The sequence below is a fragment of the Sylvia atricapilla genome, chromosome 1 (genome assembly GCF_009819655.1).
Source record: "Sylvia atricapilla isolate bSylAtr1 chromosome 1, bSylAtr1.pri, whole genome shotgun sequence".
NCBI lineage: Eukaryota > Metazoa > Chordata > Aves > Passeriformes > Sylviidae > Sylvia > Sylvia atricapilla.
In genome coordinates this window covers 41,716,051-41,738,105 of record NC_089140.1, presented here as the reverse complement: position 1 = coordinate 41,738,105, position 22,055 = coordinate 41,716,051, and the positions used below count along the sequence as shown (strand labels likewise).

At 42.3% G+C, this 22,055-nt stretch overlaps 1 protein-coding gene across 1 annotated transcript; it reads left to right on the top strand.

The window, feature by feature from the left end:
* Positions 1 to 7,246: 7,246 nt before the first annotated feature.
* Positions 7,247 to 15,016, top strand: CMTM6 (CKLF like MARVEL transmembrane domain containing 6). Its single transcript, XM_066326579.1, has 4 exons — positions 7,247 to 7,465; positions 12,189 to 12,365; positions 13,294 to 13,392; positions 14,853 to 15,016. Exons 1-4 carry the CDS (start codon positions 7,346 to 7,348, stop codon positions 15,009 to 15,011), a joined length of 555 nt encoding a protein of 184 aa, XP_066182676.1. The 5' UTR covers positions 7,247 to 7,345; the 3' UTR covers positions 15,012 to 15,016.
* The last annotated feature ends 7,039 nt before the right edge of the window (positions 15,017 to 22,055 follow it).

The following is a 22,055-nucleotide window of genomic DNA, read 5'->3' as shown; positions in this document are numbered from 1 at the left end:
TCAAAACTGTAATCAGTTAATAAAGTATTCTCTGCATTCAAATTTAAATAACTTTCATTGAAGCCATGGTGTTCTTGTTCACTTACAGTTACATCTAAGGATGTGGTGTAAAAACATCTTAAAATACGCTTTTATATTTTTACTTCTCAGTGAATAACATCTCTGGCAGATAGTTCAACTTCCTTAAAACATTGTTTCTGCAAGGAAGGGGATTAAGTCTGCAGTGTTTGTTCCTAGGAGTGAAACTAGTTTATCTGACTTGGGTGGTTTGTGCTGCAATGTTTTCAAAGCACACTCATTAGACTAAAGATCCTGCTGCTGGCTGCAGTGTGTTGTCTAAGCAGTAGCTGACCAAGGTTAGGACTTAAGCTTTCAGTACACAAATGTTGAACATCACTTTTTCCTCTGTGAAATTTGTGGTTCTTACAGTCTCAGTCTAGGAAATGTAAAAGGTATATCCTGATGTCCTGATCAAATGATTGCCAAGACACTTTATGAGTTCAGGTTTTCTAGTTTGTTTTTAAATCAGTCTTATATTAATTTCTCTGATTATATTAATTATATTAATTTCTCCAATTAGTTAGAAATCTCTGTATTTGGAGCATGGTGGTACTTTTCTTCCCCAGTTCCTGCATTCTGTAGTGGTCCTAGTGAATTCACAAAATGGGTCAGGTTGGAAGGGACCACAGTGGGGCCAGCTGGTCCAGCCTCCCTGCTCAAGCAGGGCCATCCCAGAGCACATGGCACAGGATTGTGTCCAGAGAGTTTTAGAGTATCTCCAGTGAGGGAGACTCCGCCACGTCTCTGGGCAACCTGCTCCAGTGCTTGGTCATCTGCACAGTAAAGTTCTTCCTCATGTTCAGATGGAGCTTCCTGTACATCACTTTCTGGCTGTTGCCCTATTGCTGTGCACCACCAAGGAGAGCCTGGCTCCGTTGCCATCCCCCCTTTAGACACTGGCAGACATTGATGAGGTTCTCTCTCAGTTCTCTTCTGGAGGCTGAACAGGCCCAGCTCCCTCAGCTTTTCCTTGTGAGAGGGATGCTCCCTTCCCTTAATCATCTTTCTTCTCCTCACGGGACCTGATCCAGAAGCTCCTTATCGCTTGTCCTGTGGAGCCCAAAACTGGACACCGCACTCCAGGTGTGGCCTCACTAGGGCTGAGAAGAGGGGCAGGAGTTACCTCCACATTTTCAAAATACCTAAATTTACTTAAGAACGACATATGTTTTGTTGTGCACGTAACTCCCTCAAGTTAAGCACACTTGTTAAAATAGAAGATTGAATTGCAGACTAAGAAGTTTCAGTGGATATTCTTAACAATGTCTTTAAAATTTTGCTTATGTCAACAATCAAGTAAAGGTGATGCATGGGGAAATGCATGAACTGCTGATCAACAGCTGTATAGAATAAATTGTCTGGAAGAAAAATATTAGGCTTCTAATTTTGGATGCATGGCATGCATTAGTATCAGAACAGTTGTCTAGGTTCTGTATGTAAACCTGAAACTGATTTTGGAACATGCTTGAAAGAGAGGTCCTCTGATGATGAAAGCAGGATCCATTCTCACACAACTGCAGTGCTATGTGTCATTAGGGTGAAACTGGACTTTAGGGCAACATTTTAAAGTAGTGGATACTGTCGATATTTTTGAAAGACAATTCCTGCAGTTTAGATTAGTTCATTTGTGCATCTGTCAAAGCACAAAACCCTTTATGAAGCTGGAAAATTGGCCACATAATACATTAGTAGCTATTACACCAGGTGCTTTTATTGGGGGGGGGGGGGGGGGTTGGGACAGGAAAATCTTAAAAATTACTCATTATAATATCACTTCTTAAAACAGATGTCACTTCCGTGTATTTGAAGCTTCTAAATGTATTTTTCCTTAAGCATAGCTTTGGAGGTTTTTGGTTGTTTTGATTTTTAGATTATTATTTACAAATGATTATTTACACAAAGACTGTCCCCTACAATGCCTTTTCATTCTAAAAGATGAAACTAGCTTACTTCCTTTAAATTCTCTTAATGCTGCTGTCACTTCCTATCTGCAGCTTGCTCATGCTGTTTGCAGGGGGGCGGGGGGGAATTTACCACAAAAGGAAAATACCTGAGGATATATCTGTGTAACCTGCTGTCTTTGGCTTCTTGTTTCCCTCTGATGAGACCAAGGCTCCTGGGCTGGTTGCTTTGTCCTCTTGAGCTGCAGTTCCCCCAACTACTGCTTTGGTGAGAGTGGACAATTAAGGTGGGATTTACCACAACTATCATGCAAAACTAGTCACTGTGACAGACGGCTCTTTTCACAAAAGGTGAAAGTAAAAAAGGTGAAAGTGTCAGTAAACCCTGCTCCCCATTCTTCTTTCACCAAGAAGTCAAGCACCAAACAAAATAAATTGGTTAATCCACTGAAACTAATTTGGCAAAAATACTTTCTTGCTCTAGGCTAAGGAGGGGTTAGGTTTGGGATCACCCCAACTTTTAAGAGAGTAACAGCACGAATTACATTAATTTTTTTCTCAATCACTCTTGTGTGCCTTTAGTGCTGTAGGGTACAAAGTCTCAGACTAGCACATAAGATGCAGAAAGCAAAGTGGTAATACAAGAACTGGGCACAATTTTAATAACAGTACTTTAAAAATGCTTGTCAGTATGAACACTGAAAAAATGCTACAATATAAATCAACTAAATCCCTTTAGACTTTCAGGGCTAGTTCAATGTAGACAAATTGCTGATTAGACTGAAATGAAACTGTTTCAGGGGAATTTTGTAAATCTTCTCTTCCCCCTTCTCTATCCTGTTCCTGTATCAGTTCTTTTGATTATACTGGTTCTAATAAAGCTGGTCTGCAAATTTTAAGCTTGAAATTTTTGAGTAAATGTCCACTTTACTTCCAGGCAGGTCATATTTTTCAGCTGAAAATTAAAATCTCCGAAATGTGCGCATGGCTTTTAGGTCTTATTGACTAGCAACTATATTAACCTCAAATTTCTAGTGACAATTCTGAAATGCAAGAATTGCTGCTTGTTGGGCTGCAACAAGCTTGCAAAGGAGCTTGTTTGCTCCTTTTCTAGGGGAGCAAACAGTTTGCAGTGGGACACCTGCAGCAGCAGAACTGTTTCCTAGCAGAGACCTCATGGCTTAATGCTTCTCTATGCCCTGCAGATGCATGCAAAAAGCCACTGAGAAGAGTTGGCCTGAGGTTGCATTTGGGAAGTGTGGGGATTTCACCTCTAGTGCCATAAGGGATCCTTAATAATAGCTGTTAAAAATGCTAATTCTTCATCTTCAGCTGTTTAAAAATCACACATTTGAGCCTGTTTAGTGTGCTGTCATGAATTGTGAAGTTCAGTTGCAATACTGAGCACAAAAATAGAGCCTCAAGAGCTAAAGAAAGTTCAGCAGATGCACCACATTCAAGTCTTCTCTGAGCTCACTGTTGCAGTACTTGGAATATTCCATTTGCTAGCTAATCATCCTGTATTTACTTCATGTAATAGGTAAGGATAGTCTTGAACGAACAGAAGATGTTTAGATGCCAATGTGAGAACTTCAAAATGAAGGAGGGAGATGTGCCTCAGACAGGCTGTCTTTAGTGGAGCTCCCTGAATTGTGCAGTAGCACACACTTCTTTCTCTTCCTCATCACTCTTCCAATGAAACTAAGTCTGTCTCCTTCAGTGGTTTGAGCTTCCAAACTGCTTTCCCATTCCTCTACTTCCTTCTCCCTTGCCTTCTTGCAAGAAAAGCAAAAACCCCGTAACTGCATTTATGAAAGTGGAAAAAGGAGAACATGGCCAATGCTGCCAATTCTGAGTGTGAGGCACTCGGGCTTTAGTGGCATTGTAACACAGCACACAGTGCCAAAGAGCCCCTGGGGCTCACTTGATGAAAATAGTGATTCAGCTGCGGCCTGAAGCCCCCTTATTGCAGTAGCTGGCATTTCCTCAACTGCTTCAAGGAACTCCAGTCAGTTTTTGAAATTATTTCAGCATGGGGGTAAGAGGTGCCAACTGTCATACAGCTATACTGTGTACATTGCAAACTCCTCTAGTGAAGGGGCTTTCTCCATTGGTATTGCTTTTTGGTCACTGTGGAGGGTGTCTTGGAGGAGATGTAATGAGGGAGAAAACTAGGTCACTCATCACTAATCTGCTTCCACTGATGTCCCTCTCCATGCCTGGCTGACTGGAGATGTTACCACAGCTCAGCATCTAACTGTGGAGTTGCTTCTCTGCCCCCATGTCCTGCCTTTAGCTCTGCCCCTGCCATCCCAGCAGAGCCTGTGGCAAGGCAAGGAAGACTTATTTTTCTGGAAAACTGTCAGGTGTAGCACATTACCAAACAGAAATTAATAGCTGTATACCTGGAATGGGATTTCCATCAAATCACAGTCAGCCAGTTACTGTTATCTGCATTAAACCCTATTGTTGCTTAAAGTAACGGTTGTTTTAATTTCCTCTTTAAAGGCAAAATACTGTTCTGGAAAGTTAGTGTGATAAAAAGAGTGAAGTATACCTGCTGTGCCTCTGTGAAGAGCAGCATAATGTAATGCTTTAAGTACTTTCAAGATACCAACTCCTGTCCTGTTGTCCAGTTTCCATTCCTTCTCTGTCACATGACCTTACAGTTCCCTAGCTTTGCTGTCATTTTGCTTTTCCTGAGCCTCTTATTAACAAATAAATAAATAAATAGGCCTCAATAAGTTAGTCTTTAAATGGCAAGGTAACCTTTATCATTCATGCATCGTTGAAATGTATTTCCTGGAGACGGCCTGAGCAGGAAAACCAGCTAAAAGACAGCAGAAACTGGAAAGAGATCGCCATCTATTTTTTCTTTTGTAGTCTTGTTTTGTTTCTGTGGCTCCTTGAAAAGCAGTCTGTCCTCAAGAAAGTTGCCTTCAGTACTAACATCTGTATTCATAATCTAGCAATGCTGCATGAAGGCATTCTAAAGACTCACACGGGCAGGGCTACAAAATAGCCTTAGATGCTACTGAACACCTTGAGACCTGACAGCTGCTTCTGTCTCAGTTAAGTCCTGTCCCTGTCAGACCACACTATACCAGCCTAGACAGATGCTTTGTAGCTTTGGAGTTATTCTGCAGGAAGAAAAGTAAATGAGAAGAAAATTTCCATCAGAAGAGAGATGCCAGGCTCTGTAATGTAATCTAATTTTGAATGTACTAGTGTGTAAAAAGGCAGTGAAAGCACTGGGGACATATAAACAGTAACAGCAAATGTTCCTGATTATGCCTACCTGCTCTGTCCTGTAGTCTGGGGTGCTGCCAACAGAGCCACGTTAGACTCATCCCAATCCTAGGCAGAAGCTAGGGCACACCCCTGGTGAGACCTCATTTGCTTTAATGGAAACGCCCACGCCTTGGGAATCACAGGACTTGCCCTACTCATTTCCCTCCCAAACCAATTCCTGCAGCCAAACATGTTTATGGCAGAGACAGGTCTGTATGATCCTGCCCAGGGACACTATGTGTTCCCCTGGATTGTGATTTCTTACCGGGGGAAGTCAGCACACGGCCTGCTGGTACACACACAGCAGCTCAGACCAGTTGCTTTGGTCTGGCCCATATTTCTGCATCTGCCCAGTCTCGTCTTCTTCAACCTGCAGCAATCTTCCATTTCCTTGAATTTAAACAAGTATAACTGAACTTTACAATGAAGCACCATAATAGCTCTGTGGTTAATACATCAATAATATCGAAGCAAACGTAACACACCTTTGCTTACATATAAAAGGTTCAATCTACTCTTAGTAGGCAACAAAAATTATAGTTTCTTTTAAAAGCCGATCTGGGCAAAGGTATGGGACTATGTTAGAAGAGGCTTGGTGAGAGTGTTTTCTCTCATTGACAACAAGGAATGTCTTCAAAGACAGTGATTCTTCTGTATTCAGCACTGGTGAGGCCACACCTCGAGTCCTGTGTCCAGTCCTGGACCCCTCAATTCAGGAAGGATATTGAGGGGCTGGAGTGAGTCCAGAGAAGGGCAATGAAGCTGGTGAAGGGTCTGGAGCACAAGTCCTGTGAGGAGGGCCTGAAGAAGCTGGGGGTGTTTAGCCTAGAGAAAAGGAGTTCAGGGTCAACCTGTTATCTAGAACTGCCTGAAAGGAGGGTGCAGCAAGGTGGGGATTGGGATCTTCTCTCAGACAACTCATGACAGTACAAGAGGACACAGACTCAAGCGGCACCCAGGGGAAGTTTAGGTTGGACAGCAGGAGGAATTTCTTCACAGAAGGAGTGATTAGACACTGGAATGGGCTGCCCAAAGAGCTGGTGGAGTCACTGTCTCTGGAGGTGTTTAAGGCAAGACTGGATGGGTGGCACTCAGTGCCGTGGTCTGGTCGACGCGCTGGTGTTCGGTCACAGGCCAGACTACATGATATCAGAGGGTTTTTCCAAACTAATTGATTATATGAATGCAAGCAGGGAAAGTTTGGCTTAAAACTCCCTTCTGATACCGTAATCTCGTGTGACAAGTGAATAATCTTGTAAACTTTACTTACCAATCCCCGGCTAGCGGGCCGAGCCCAGACGGGGCCCGAGGCGGCCCCGCGGCCCCTCACGGGCCGCTCCCGCGCGCGGCCGCCAGGGGGAGCCCTGGTCCCGCCGGGGCCAACCGCGGTGCAACCGCCGCCCCCGGCCCGGCCCGCTCCCTCCTCCCCGGGCCCGCTCCGTCCGGAACTCCCGGCCCTGCCCGCTCCCTCCTCCCCTGGCCCGCTCCGTCCGGAACCCCCGGCCATGCCCGCTCCCTCCTCCCCTCGCCCGCTCCGTCCGGAACTCCCGGCCATGCCCGCTCCCTCCTCCCCGGGCCCGCTCCGTCCGGAACTCCCGGCCCGGCCCGCTCCCTCCTCCCCTGGCCCGCTCCGTCCGGAACCCCCGGCCATGCCCGCTCCCTCCTCCCCTCGCCCGCTCCGTCCGGAACTCCCGGCCATGCCCGCTCCCTCCTCCCCTCGCCCGCTCCGTCTGGAACTCCCGGCCATGCCCGCTCCCTCCTCCCCTCGCTCGCTCCGCCCGGAACCTCCAGCCATGCTCGCCTTGGCCCCCCTGCTCCGTCCGGGACCTCCGTCCATGCCCGGTCCCGCCTCGCCCCTTCTGCCGCCCCGCCCAACGCCCGGTACAACCACGGCCCCCGGCCTCGCCCGGCCCTTCCCGGGCCCTCCGGCCGTGCCCGCTCCCGCCTCAGCCCGCCCGCCGCCGCGCCCACCGCCCCGTCCTCCGCCCCGCAGGCCGCGCCCACCGCCCAGGGCACCGCCCCGCAAGCCGCGCCGCACGCCGCCCTTTTGCTTTCGCTTTTTCCCATTTGGGAGCCGGCGGCCCGGCCCGGCCATGGAGAACGGCGCTGTCTACAACGAAACCACGGAACCTCAGGCGCCCCGCCGCCCCCTCTTCGGCTGCACCCTGCGGCGCCTGTGGGGATGGCGGCTGCCGGTCAAGCTGGTCCAGACGGTGAGTGCCCTCCTCCCCTCGCCTGCGGGACGTGCCGGGCCGGGCGCGGAGGGGGCTCTGGCAGGATGGCTGCCCGGGGCCGGAGGGAGACCGACAGTCTCCCGGGGCTGACCCCGACGCAGCGGCGGTGCCCCGCTCTGGGATGGAAACGAGCGTATTGCCATGACCTTCGGCTTTAGGACAGTCCCGGCCGCTTAAAAATTAAACTCTTTGGTGATCCAGCGCAGGCTGGGGAGATGGCTGCGCACAGGCTTCGAGGGAATGGGTTCTGCCGGTCGGAAAGAGCTGGCTGTCCCCGGAGGATGTCCTCACTTGGGTCGTGACATGGAGTCACTGAAGTTGTGCAGACCTGTAGCTCAGGTGGAAAGCTGGCATGATGCCTTGTAATGCAGGTTTAAAGTGGTTTATGGAGGGAAGTGCTAGTAGTGTTCCTTCTCCCCGTCGGAGCTCTAGGAGTAGGTGCTGACATCTGCAGCCTCCGTGGTCCAGCTGCCCGCTGGTCTGAAACTCCCCGCTCTGGCTCAAAATCAGAGGGAAGCCTCGCAGGAAATGTAATGCTTTCTTCTGAGACTGGATTGGATGAAAACAAGAGGAAGGAGCCTTTGGTTGAATCTCACCATAGGGCAATAGAACTTGGAAGGGCATTGCTGGGTCATGGGTTCCAGACCTTCCTCTCTTGCTGCTCCTGCATGCCGATCTAAGCCCCGGTCGGCGCTGTCCGTGCTAGAACGAAGGAGCCTATTTCTCCCATGATTTGTGGTAGAAAGTTGCACCAGAAACCTGTACTCCTGGTGGCCCATCATGTGAGACATCACTTCATGTCAGGCAGCCCTGGGCCTACTAGGAAATAAAAGGCTTATTTTCTGTTGGCTTTTCTACTACAGGTTGTTACTCCTGAATCAAGCAGTTGGGCTCCTGGTGCAAGGTGCGGTTCAGTGTTTGGTGACAGACTCTTCCAAAATGTACCAGTGTGACTGCTGATAAGGATGTGAGGAGCATCACTCTTACGTACTGGCAGGGAACGAGTGAAACCCATGGTGGTAAAGGGCAGCTGACTGCAAATGTGTGTCAGCATGCATTTTGCAGCCAACACAGTGGCTTTTTAGTCAGATGTGTCATGTTCTCAGGAACTGTAGGTGATTTCCATCCCTTTCTCGTTACTTCACCATTGCAGAAAAGAGGACGTTTGGGTTTTAAGCTTCATCTCACATGCAGTCAAAACCCTCAACCAGAAATGTAATATTCTTTACTGTTTGTGTAGTGGTGACACTGCCAAAAATAAAGTTTTCTAGCAGTGTTTAAAAAAATCACACCCAAGAATGCTTTAAATAAATATAATGGAACTTTATAAACTTTAAATATAAACTTTAAATTAATCTACTGGAGATTATTAAGGCAAGATCTGCTGGGTTCTGCTCCCTGACAAGCAGAATGTTTATATAAGTAGGTTCATTGACTAAAATAAAATAAGTGATTATGTAGGCAAATTTAATGCTGTACCAAAGCCTTAAACTGTTTAATTGTTTAAAATGCTTTCTAAGAAGACAAAAAAAAAAAAAGAAAAATTATCATTATTCAAAACAGGATGAATAGCTGCTTGACATGTTCTTAAAAAAGTAGCAGTTTATGGCCTGCACTCATTTGTCAGTGAGAGGAAAAGAAAATGGAATTATAGTTGTTCACCCTCCTAATTTCCAACATTTTTCCCTCCTTATTTGTAACCTTTATCAAAATGCACAGGCTGAGGTCTCAGTCAAAACTTTAAACAAGCCCCAGAAAGTCCTGAAGGTGGAAGCCTCAGTCTCTGCAGTAAGGTTCCTTTTCTGGGAAAGTGTTCATTTTTGGAAATGCCAGTGATGGTCATGAACATCTATTGGCTTTGTGTTACAATAGTGGTTGTTACTAGGATTATGCTCTGATAATTGCTTGTGTGGATTGCTAAACAGGGTCTTGCAATCAGAAAGTGGGCTCTGTTTATTGCAGAGGTGCTCAAGGATTTTATAAAATACTATGAAATCACCTGCAGAAAACTGGCTTCTAGACCTAAGAAATACTTTTCTTCAGAGGAGTAATGGCATACACTATAACCTTAGCCAATTCTTTCGAGCAAATGAAACAAGGAAAATGTGACTGCCAAAAGTCACAAATGTGAGTGCCAGAAGAATGATGGGAGGCAAGTTATTGCACAGGTTTCTAGGATGTTGTGGTTTGGTTTGGTTTTTTTTTAATAGGTGGAATGGTTTTGGTAGTTCATGACTGGCTCAAATTCTGCACAAAGGTAAATGGCACAGTGTGCATTGTGCCAAGACTGAGGTAGAAACTAATTCTTATCTAAAGCAGGCCAAGTTGTCATGAACCATTGTTTAACTTCAGTCAGAATGCCGTAGCTGGAAAGGAAAATGGTGATTCAGGCTTAAAAATCAGCTCCTTTTTGAGCTGTTCATGTCCTGTAGTTGCCTGAATTGTGCAGACTTAATCGAGAATTAATATGTGCACCCATCTGAGCTAGAAGATTTTGTACTGGGAATCACACTGCTGAGCATCTTCACGGGCTTGTTGGCAAGTTCATTGATTTGCTCTATTTTTGTAGCAATTCACTTGTTATATTGTCTTTACAAAATTGACATTTGTTTAGAAACTTCCAACAGTAATGTCAGTATCAATGAATCATTTCTTGCTGGTAAGAGACAGATGAAGATGTTTAATTTCTGGTGTACATACAGACAGGACTTATAACAAAAACAATCCAAAACAACTGCTTCTCCAACAATACTTTCAGTGTTTAAAACTACTACTATTATTATTATTATTATGGTAGTAGGACAACAGAGGAATCCCTTTTTTTCTGATAGTGATATCAAAGAGCAAGTTTCTTTTTCCCAGAAAAGAAACCCAAGCAGAGCTCTCTGGCATCTTGTAAATGTGCTGCTGATACATTAACTTAATCACAGCACTTACTCAAAGTTCTTAAAGCCAGATTTTTTTTTTAATTGATGAACTCTATTTTATTACTCAACTTATTAGTAAAAAAATTGAATATTGACTTGGGCAAGCCCCAGACAGGACCAGACAGGATTTTACTTGGTAAATCTCAATTAGTTGACTCTGAACTCTTTATAACTGCTCTTTGAGTGGGATACTTTTCAACGTGTTTGTAACTCAGTGGAGAGGGTTTTTTTCAGTTCTTTAGATCAAATTATGGTTATCTGGACATACACTTTCTTTTAAGGATAGGTTTATTTTCTTTTTGTTCTGTTTCAGCCCAAGTGAAAGTGATGGCATTCAGTTTCCAGTGCTTATAAAAAGAAAGAAGTTTTCACATACAAGTGCTGTCTCACAGCTGACCTTGTGAAAAATGTGAAATTGAAAGGCATTGGATGCAACTGCAAGAACATGTTTAGAAATGCAAAAAAAAACCCCTCAAACCATAAAAAACTGGAAAGTCAGAGTTTAAAATATTCCTGGACTGACATTGTAGTTCAGTGGTTTAGATGCAAGGGCTGTTGAGAAATCTGTGTTGCCAGCCACTGTTAGAGAGAAAGGAAGCATGTGGATGGTAATATTGAAGTTTCTCAGCTCCTATTCTTTCCCTTTCTGAGCTCCTGTTTACTTTATATTGTTGCATTTCCAAAACATGGTTCTCTGAAGTGCTCTTCTGAGACCTGGCTTCGTAAGGGGAATTTACACTTCCTGCTGCTAAATTGTTCTTGTTTTTACTGTGAGAAAACTGAAACTGATGCTTATTTTCCAAGAACAATTCTGAATCTTAAATTTAATTTTTTTTTAAACCAAGAACTGTCAACCTCTTTTTTGCCCACATACTCTTATTAAAAATGTGATCATCATTCTCGTATCAGTCTCAGTTTTATGACTTGGTCTGATTCCTGCTCATGGTTTTGTTTTAATTTGGTGAGCTCCTTACTATGAAGATCTGTAAAGCTATGCCAAGTTTATGGGATGAAGGAAACTAGCAAGAAGTGGCCAAAATAAGCGAACAGTTAAATAAAGCAATATTCTTTATTGTACAATAAACTAGTAGAAAATCCAGCAGCAGGGATGTGTTGACTGAACAGGAACTAAGTCACATTTTTTTCTCAAAACACACTGTGGCAGGAAGGTGAAGATAAACCTGTGCATAGATTGAACATTGTCCAACATAACTTGAACGTAGTGTAAAGTTTTGGTTCCTACAAGAACAGCTGAGCTTGCGTCATTACTGGGTCACAAGCATGTGAGTCCTGGGTTCATGGAATTTCTCTGAAGTTTTATCAAGCAAGGTAACATCAGCTGTGAACTTTTAGGGAGGTAGCTGAGTGTGTCAGTGCTGTCCGGATGCCTCCACTGCCTTGAACTCAAATACATTCAGAACTGAGTGCAGTAAAAGTAGTAGCATTTTTACAGGATGTGTGTTCTCCATGCTGCCTTGTCTGCTTCCAACTGGCAGCTGCACAAAAGCACAAAACAGGAATCTTGTCTGTCTAATCAAGAAGCCTCTGTTTGGATGAACACTTACCTGAGTGTATCGACCCCCTTTAACAGCCAAGTGTAAACCATGTCATTGTATAATTATTTCTGCCTGTAGAAAAATAGTGTAGAACTTCACCAAACTCTTTGTAGATTGAGAATTTTTGTTACAGCTAGCTTTATTAGTCTTCATATCAGAGATGTCTGCTTGTTGATGATGTTAGAGACTTGATCCCACTCAATCGTTATTTATTTGCAGATTTTCTCTTTTGTGGCTGTTCTTTGTGAAGAAATTGTGGACAATTGCATCACCTGTGGTGGACTTTACTTCTTTGAATTCATAAGCTGCAGTGCCTTTCTTTTGAGCCTCCTGATTCTGTGTGTGTATTGCACGGATTTGTATCAATCACTGGGGAAAGATAAAGTGCAGAAACTGGTAAGAAAACTTTTTTTTAAAAAAACAAACCATTTCTTCTAAGTGCATAAAGTTTGCTGTGAAGTAAAAAGCCTATGCAAAATGAATCTCCTTTTCTTCTCCATGTAAAAGGTAGATTAAAGTATCTTAGAGTTTAAAAATGAGCCAACTTTGAGAGTTTATATTGACATCTTTTTCAAAGTTGGCTATCTGTGTCTATGTGCAGGGTTTTAGGACTTGTGTGGGAAAGTCTTTCCACATTAATGCTACTAATACTACAGCATAGCCATCGGGTGTGTGTACACATATTGAATAGAGTTTGCCACCAGCATGATGCTTGCAATTTATCAGTTTACCCTATCTATTTTCCTACTGGGTATAGACTACCTCCTTTTTGGCAATAATCATAACTCATGACATAAACTCAAGTTTATGGTTTTATACTTCAGAAGATCTAGTGGTAGGAGAAAGTTGTTCTGTACAGTCAGTGGGAACATTATTCCATCTCACAAGTGTCCTTTCCTATTTGCCTTCAGAGCAAACAGTAGGGTCTTTATTTGAGGGTACAGATAAGGGAGTGTAGTAAAAGCTTTGAATGAGCACATTTACTTAGAGTTTTCTAATTTCCCAAATGTTTTACTTAGGGAATAAAGCTCATGGTTGTCCTGAGCTTGAATTTGATTGTGAAAAAAAAGTTAGATAAAATTAAATACTTAAAAACAAAAGTAGACTCCTTTAAATAGCTGATAATGCTGGCTAAATAGCTGATAATGTTGAATGTCATTTGGAATGTAGTTGTAAAATGTATTTTCTGAAGCTTCCACTAGCATCAAAGTATCAAAACACAAATTCACAGGCAGGTTAATTCAGCTGTTGTTATGATGTTTGTTCTTTTTAGGTAACCTATCTACAGTTAAATGATATATTTTTTATATATATATATTTGCAGAATTTTTGGGCTGTGCCAATCATAGGTGTCTCGTTTCTGTTAGCATCAATAGTGTTTTCTGCAACCTGCTCTGGCTCTGCTGTTGAAAAAGCTGCATGTGTAAGTCTTAAAATGGCAAGATTTACTTTGTATTTATCTGGTATGTTAATTTGTCTGCTCTCTAAACTTCACTCAATTTGCAGAGAAGAAACGGGGCAGGAAATAGAACTCAGTGCACTGTGATGTTTTGGGAGGAATTAGCTATTTCAGACCTTCCAGAAACTTACCATAAGAAATCCAAAGAGCTGGCATTCCTCAGGATTGCTGGAAAGCTCTGTGTGCATTTGCAGCTCCCCACCTTTTGCCTTCTGCATCAGATTTGTATTATTTCCTGTCATCTCTTGCTATTCAACATTATCATCTCTTGAAGCTTGCCCAGTTCTCTGATACTCTACTTCTGAAATTTCTGTTTTTTTTCAATTGTCCTTTCATAATATCACCCCCTTACAAAGTCATCAAAGAAATCCTGTCTTTTGCTTTTACAAAAAACACATGGGCAACACTGACTTGCACAGTTGCAATAAGATCAACAGTTTCCTCAGTGACAGAAATATTAGAGCAACAGGGCATTCATCTCCCTCGGGAGCACTGAGGAGGCTTAGGGCAAGGCACTGAAGGGGCTTTTGGGATGCTGTAGATGATGTAATTGCCTAGTCATTTGAATACTTCTTTTGAGTAACCTTGCAATTGTGAACATGTGGGTTTAAAAGATCATATTCTTGAATGAGAAAAAATTATTTGGAAAAGAAAGCAAGATAATTCTGTTCCATGGGCAGCATCAGCTATTAGAGATACACACTTCTGTATAGTAATCTTAAGTGATGTAGACTTATTTAGACCTAATAATTTGAATATAAATCAGGTTTCAGCTTTGCTTTTTTCCTAGTGCAGGAAAAATAAAAACTACTGTGATTTAATACTTACTAATGTCAAATTACTTTAGTCCAAACCAGTTATGTAAAATTTAGGTAGAGTTAGAATAATGCATATGTTTCTTTCCTTGTTTGAAAAAAGCTGCCTTCTCTTTACCACTTCTCATCTTGCCATGGCTAGTAATGAAATGTCATTCACAAAATGTAATTCCATTCTCCCTTGCCGGCCCAGGCCCTGCAGATCTTCTCTTTCTTCACCTTCTGCATGTTATTCTTCATTTACTCTCATTAATCAGCAGCCCACTCTTCGATAAACAGTCTGCTAATATGCCATGCTACTTTAATAACTGATTTTGGCAATGAAATAAATATACTGTTACTATTAAAGGTTGATTAGAACGCAGTATAAGGTTCACACTTGATTAAAAGAATGAAAACTGTAAAATCTTCAGCAATGAATGTGCTAGAACGATAATTTCTGATCTGTGTCTAATTGAACTGCAACTGTCTGTTTAAGGAAGGACTTTAATCTTAATATATAAGTATTATTACTGTATATAAAATGGTACAGCAAATATCTCCAAACACTGTTAGGATACTATTACTGTTTATGCATTTTAAAGTAATTTATTTCTGTCACTTTCACAGGCATTTGGATTTCTGGCAAGTTTTGCATTTGCAGCTGAATTTGGTATAGAGTTCTATCACAGGCGAAAACAAAACACTGGCAGACGCCCTCAAAATCCTGGTAACACTCCAAGTGCCAAAAAATCAGAAAATCAGCCATTGAATAAACAAAGAAGATAAACTTCCTGAAATTGTTTTTTTGTTTTTTTTGTTTTGTTTTTTTGTTTGTTTGTTTGTTTGTGGGGTTTTTCCCCCTTTGGGGTTTTTTTTTGGGGGGGGGGGGGGTGTATTTTTGGTTTGTTGTTGTTGCTGTTGTTGTTGTTTTGTTGTTGTGGTTTTTTTTTTTTTTTTTTTTTTTTTTTTTTTTTTTTTTTTTTTTTTAATTGGAGCAAACTGAAATGAACTTTCAGTGCACCATAGGTAGCAACTTGTTTCTTTGTTCTAATCAATTTTGCACGCATTGTTTGTCATAAACTTTTATAGGTTCTTGGGTCAGATAATGGCATCTTGAGCATCATGTTCTAAAGCGGCTGGTCCTGCCACCTGCTGGGATGACAGGCACTAAAACACCTTCGGTCTAAACAGAGTAACTTCAGGACAGCAGTGTGCTGATTTGATTTTAACAGAGCTGACTAAAGGTTAATGCCTGAGGCATAAATTTGGAGCTATGGCCTACAGATATTTCCTGGTTAAATGGACCAGATGCTTCTATTGTGAGTTATAAATTAGTACAGCAGAATAAATTTTTGTACTTCTTGATCAAACTGAATGTAAAAGGGATAGGTAATTTGAACCTTACAGGAATGTTTATCCTGAAATAAGGGGGTTGGGTTGTTTTTGCTATTCCTATGTCTCAGTTCTGTCTGTGGGGATCAGTTTAATGGTGCAGTGACTGTAGGGAGTTTATGAGGAAGGTAATGTAAATGGTATATTAAGGAGACAGTTTTGCACCCCATGATTGTCAAGTTTGGACTTGTACGTCAGAATCTTCAGATGGCTTCAAAAGCTGAAACTGAAAGTAACAGTTACAGGAAGAAACTTGAAAAACCAGCAGTAAGAGGAATAAGATAAAGAATCAATATTTACATGAAGCAACCCCAGAAGTAGCAATCTGAATATCAACAGGAAAAACCTCACAGCACGTTGGTTCTACCCTGGTGGATATTACTTGCAAGGTTAATAGCATATGCAGCTTGTTTATGTATAGATAATACTAAGCTTTGCCAGAATGGTTTTGAACCTCACCATTTTCTGTGTTTATAAATATGGCAGTAGCTTGAGACTCCTTGCTGCTGACTAGCTCAGTTGGTAAACAGGTAAATAAGCACTTGTCCCCTTGATTTGTTTTGCAAGTGACAGTCTGTAGGACTGCAAGGAACGCTACTGATGGGACACGTATTGGACCAGTGACAGATGTGTCAGACAAGATGCTGCTGGCTGTCAAAGAAATGAAGTGCTGAAAAAGCGTTTTTCTGATGTCTGAGGTAAAAGCAAGACTGCTACACCTCTCTTAAGGGGAAAGCCTTCAAAAGCAGAGCAGATTACTATAAACCAGGAGATGTTCCAAAATACCAAAGCAAATAAGAAAAAGCTAATTATGCAAGAACAATTCTTGTTTGAGTGCTTGAGACAGTTGCTGTGTCTCCCAGGTGTTAAGTGCATTTCACCAATATCCCAATCTGGTGTGTTCCCTGTAAGCTGGCAGCACTGAGACCAAGCCCTCCAGAAACTGTCTGAGCTGTATTTGAGAAAGGAAGAGGAAGCTGTTTTAAGACAAAGGACTGTAATAGCAAGCCAAAGTTGTTCTTTTTCCATTGCTGCCACTTTCTGATGAGTGTGTTTGTGATGCTCTCTCTCTCTCTATGGCCTGAGACTTAAGTCTAACACTACGCTTTGCTTGGAAGATGTAAAGTTTTGCCAGGTGGTGTGAAGCACCAAGTTAAAGCCATAACTTTGCTTTAGAGCTATGCATAGAAGATACACTTTCCTTCATAGAATTTTCTGTGTTATGAAGAAGAAATGCTCTTTGGACTGGCTTATTTTTTTTTCTTTTTTCTTTCTTTTTTTTTTTTTTTTTCTTTCTTGTATTTATTGGTGTCTGTTTGCACTAAAGCCTGATTTCAGTCAGCACTTGCTGTAGCTGTCTCTGATAACTGGGTAGATTAGAGATGTTACTGGTGACACAAAGTATCCATAATGAGAAATATCTCCTCTGTGATCTGTAGTGTCCTACTCTGGGGACCGTGCCCATGTAAGTAATATTCCAGAAGTCTTGTTTTGTTTTCTTTTTATTGCCTAGAGTCCTACTGATTTTTTTTTTCACACCAAAACATCCTTACTCTTTAAATCTTCATCTGTAATTGGTAGCTGTAAATATAGTGTAAGAGCAACACTGTGCTAAGTATTTATTAAGCGATGCAGCACTGTGAATGGACTTTTATCTTGAGATAATTTTCCTGTTATTTTTCTCAGCCTGAAGATAAGTTAATTGAGGTCTGGGTTTTGGTTGCTTTTTCTATAGCCTTTTCCCCACCTAAGTGATGTGTTACTGATGTCCATTCCTGGAGATACAGAAAGGGATCTATAAAGTCATCTTCCAGCCTTAGCAGTTTACCTGGCAATAGTCTGTCACATAGTAGTTAAATACTAGGAGCAAGTCACATAATGGTTATAAGTTACAGGGAGTTGCCTAAAATGTTGCTTCCAAACCAGTTGTTGGCGAACATAGATGATGGTGCTGTTAATCCTTGCACCTCATAAGGTGTTTTTGCTTTGTTTTAGAATAGTTGAGAAGCAGATTTGCCTCTGTGTGTGCTGTTTTCTGCTTCTGTGAGATTATTTTTTAACTGCTTTATCAGCTTCCTATATCCTAGCTTTCCTTATCACTCCTAGCTCCTCTTGCTCTCCCAGTCTAGGTCGTGGAGAGGTTTCCTTGCTGCAGTGACTGAGCAGACTGGTCTGCAGTCTTGACACGCCCCTTTGATGCCTCGGGTGTCAGGTGCTGGCTTTAAATGTCTGTCTCTTAATTAGACTGATCTTAGAGAATGCTGTTGAAGCTGGATTAAATGTCTGATTCTGCAGGAGCTCTGTGTGTATGGCTGGCTGTCTCTTGCCCCTTGTGCTCTGTCAGCAAAGCCCTTTGCTTGTTTCCCAACCTGCTTCTGATGAAATCAGCCGACTTTATTTAAACCGCCTACTTAAATTGCTTCCATTAAGGTGGCTGATTTTGGCTTAAGTGGATTAGGGATTGTTCAGGAGGGTGATGGGAGCTCTGGCAGAAGTGCTCTTAGATACAACTGCCTTAAATTTCTTCTGTTGGCAAAGTGAATGTTTCTGTACATCACAACCAGTAGTAAAGCCTCTTGGAAAGAAGCAAAAATCACATTAAAATCACAGTGCTACCAGTGCCCTTTGCTTCTGAGTATGGGAAGGAATTCTGCCTTATTGTCTGTGTCCTGTGCTTCAAAAGAGCAGGGAAGGGTTGTGATCTGTTACAGGTGAGTTCCACCTTTGCACCTTCCAACCTGAAAGAGCAGTGAGCGATCTCACGCAGTTCTCAGCGCTCAGCACAAGATGTTTTTGCATAATGGCTGTCATGGTGATCCTCGTTCAAATTTGTGCAATAAAATACCAAGCTTTCTATACTGAAGGGAAATTCTTAGTGAAATTTTTCAAAGAGTCTGTAAAATTGTAGCAACTCAAGATGCTGATAGTGCCTTTAAGATGGAAATTCATCTCTTTTTTAATCTATTGCTGTAAACATAAGCAGCTCTCTGGATATTAAATTTTATGCTGGACAGAGCTATATATCACTTTTAATACCATTAAGAATTAAAGCAGGATGATAATACATTAATTTTATATATATATAAAGTAAGAATTTATAGTTTTGTTTCCAGTGTTGCCTTGAATGTGTGTCTAAAATTTTTTAAATACTTAAATATTTTTTATCATTCTAAACCTGTGGTATTTTTTAATGCATAATGTTTTCTTGATCTAAGGAACTTCATAAAATATTCTGTAATCATTTTTTAAATAAATGTTTAGTAAATAAGTGTCTCTTGTTTTTTACTGCTATGATTTGGTGCTGCTACGTAGTTCTCCCAAAGCCAGCCATAGGAAATAACATCATTCTTTGTTCCTGGTTTGGAGGAAAGAGCTTCCATTGTGTCCTGTTCCTGGGGAAGAGGGTCCGACTGACTGGATATTCTCACTGGAAGTTACCAGGAGAAAAAGATCTGATAAGGTCAGTACTGCCCCTGACCACAGGGTCCAGCCAAAGTAGTCTGCAGTAGCCTTTACATGTGGTCTGTAAGTTAGTGTGAGAAGCATAATCCAGGTATTGTCTTGATTACATGGAACTGAAGAAAATAAAGGGGCTTTATTTCAGACTTCATACTTGCTAAAGGAAGGAGCACAACCTAGCAAAAGATGTTGAGAGCAAATAATTTGTTCTGGTATAGAAAAATGAAAGTCACTGACTTCCTTGGTTGAGGGAGAGCCACTTGATCTTAAAAAAAATTGTTTGGCTGATTGTCAGTGGGAGAGGGTGAGGAAAAGGAAGCAAATCTGTATGTTTTGCTTTCTGCCAGAGGAGCACTTTTTTGTTTCATAATCCTACAGTTTACTTATTACCTGGTGGTCATCTTGTATGCAGGAGGAGAATGACACTTCCTTCATTGTTGGCACAGAAACTGGAATACCACAGTATGCTTTTCTTTATTTTGTAATGTGAAAAGATGAAGTCATTTTAAAGATGAAATTGTCTCTGATAAAGTTGCCAAAGATGAGTGTAATCGTAAGGAGTCAAAAGGGAAAAAGGTCTCAAATGCTTTTAATTACCTAGATGCAGGAAAACAGTCAAGGCAAAAATACTGTATTAGAAAGGTATGTCAGTGGTGAATTTCACTTCATGAGAAAATAACTCAGAAATACTAGATTTAATAATTTGAAGCATGACCACACAGTTTAAGTCGTGTTATTGCTAGAATCACGACAACCCCCTTCTCAGGAGCGTAATCCAAGTTGGTTCACTATAAATGACCAGAATGTAGTGCAGCAGGGCGGAGTATGGGCTGGTAGCACGCAGCTTTCCTTTGTTAGTGCACAGGCACCGTCTGGTCATATTGTCCATCCCTCAGTCAAGGCACAGATGTGTTTCCTTCCTTTGGGATGGCTTTTGTCCTTGCAGTGAGGAGCAGGGCCTGCTCACTCACACAGCTGTGGTCATGCAGGAGCCAACCAAGAGTCACTGCTTGGCTGCGCTTTGGGTGTGGCTGTCCCTTGCATTTGGAATGGCTATTCTTAGCCCGCGGAAAGAAGCACAGGGAGGGGCAGAAATGTGTTTTGCCTTGTTGCTGCCGTCTGCACAGGAACCTGTCGAGAAGCTGCAGGAGGGAAGGTTGTCCACAAGAGGGCAAAAACGATCCTGGGATTGAAATGATTTGGTTTGAAGGACTCCGTCCTCTTCCCACCTGTATTTCCAGTGGGATTGAAGCCCCCATGTCCCTCTGTTGGCATTGTGGCTATAAATTGAACTGTGCCTTTCCATTAATTTTCTTATTTCTTAATATGTAGCTTGAAGGATTTTTGGCAATATAATCTAATCAGTATTGTCTCAAGGAGATACTTTGCCTGAGCAGTTTGAAAGGGTTTTACTTGCATTACTTGTGTTTTGTAACCTGCCAATAAATGTTTTTAAAAATTCAAGTCGAGCTTCAGCTGCATGACAACACCTGCACTTAAAACGCTGCACTGCAGTCTTGGAGAACTTTGTGGTCTGTACTGTGCTGTGGTTTTCAATAAAAGGTCTGTGGATCATGGGTGGGAGAGGAATGGAGTGGGGCGTACCTGTGCATTTCCTGGACTCTTGAGAAGTTAAATGAGGGAAGCTTATTATCCAAAAATGCAAATTATGCATGCTGGAAAAAAAAATAGGGCCCACAAACAGACATGTTGGCAACCATAGCTGTAAAGCATGCCAGACAGGACTTCTGTCTGCAATTCCAGTCCTCTCCAGGCATCCCAGTGAAACTTGCTTTGACCAGCCCACGTGCCCTGATCACTTACTCAGTTTGTTTCTCATGACCTATTATCTCTTGGCTGAATTATTGGTGGGAAAAGAAACCAGACTTGGCTGTTTTGAAATTGGCAAGTCCTGAGGTGAGAGTCAGGCTTCAGGAGGAGGTGACAGCACAAGCACATTCTTCTGCAGCGTGACACAATGCAGCCAGATGGGGACAGCAAATCCCCAGTCAGGTATGCACTGCTAGATGTGCTGCATGGAGACAGGCACTAATCTGCAGTGCCAAGCTTGGAGTGTATGTCTAAAATGAGAGCTCTCTTTTTATTCCTCACTTGGACCTACAGGAAGCATAACATGGTAAGACAAACAGGATGACAAGTTTTCTGTTACCATATGCTCTACCCTTCCTTAGAGAGTGGAGCAATGTTGCTCAAAATAATGCAAGTCTGTCTGCACTACAGCCCTCCTTTTAACTACTTCCTTTGCACCAGCTGTTCCTCTCCCAGAAATATCAGTGCAGACATGACTCTGAAATCCCTGCTCACGTTGAGCTCTAGGTGAGGAGGGGACAGTTACTTAATTGTTCTGTGGTCTCTGCACTCCACTAACCAAAGGTGTGGAGCTGCTATCCTGATGCGAGCAGCAAGGAGGACAGACTCGTCACTCCTATTTTCATTAACACCCATTTTCAGTCTCCTTTGCCTGCCTGCTCGGTTTCAAATGCTTCAGAGCACTGGGTTTTGATACACTCCTAAAGCCCTGCATTCCATTCCTTTACCTGCAACCTAAACTAAACCTCCCTATCAGTGCAACTCATTGCAACAAGAGCTTTGGCTAAATCTCTGCCTGCTAGTTTCTCAAAACAGCTGGCATAAGGAGGCTGTGGAGGTCTTTCTGAAAGGGTACAATACAGCTCTAAAAACAACTGGCTTATTAATGTAAGCCTGTTTTCTGCCTTTTGCTCAGAAGGGCTGTTTTATGAATGAACCAATGTTGACTTGATACAGTTTTGTGTATTTTTTTTTAAATTGTGAACACTTGTTTCTGGCAATTGTGTCTCTCATTTGAGGGTAACAAGGGCATAATTATTCAGCTCTCATGCATCACAAACTGCTGAGCATGAGGTATTAATGGAGTGCTTTGCTGCCACCATAGCTTAATAGCTACAGCTGCAGCATTGTGCTCTTGTTTGGCAGGGG

Bases quoted from the DNA above. Each gene is read 5' to 3' on its own strand.
- CMTM6 (XM_066326579.1), top strand. From the start codon at position 7,346: ATGGAGAACGGCGCTGTCTACAACGAAACCACGGAACCTCAGGCGCCC. The intron at 7,466-12,188 runs GTGAGTGCCCTC...ATTTATTTGCAG, and splicing joins CGGTCAAGCTGGTCCAGACG to ATTTTCTCTTTTGTGGCTGT. The intron at 12,366-13,293 runs GTAAGAAAACTT...ATATATTTGCAG, and splicing joins AAGATAAAGTGCAGAAACTG to AATTTTTGGGCTGTGCCAAT.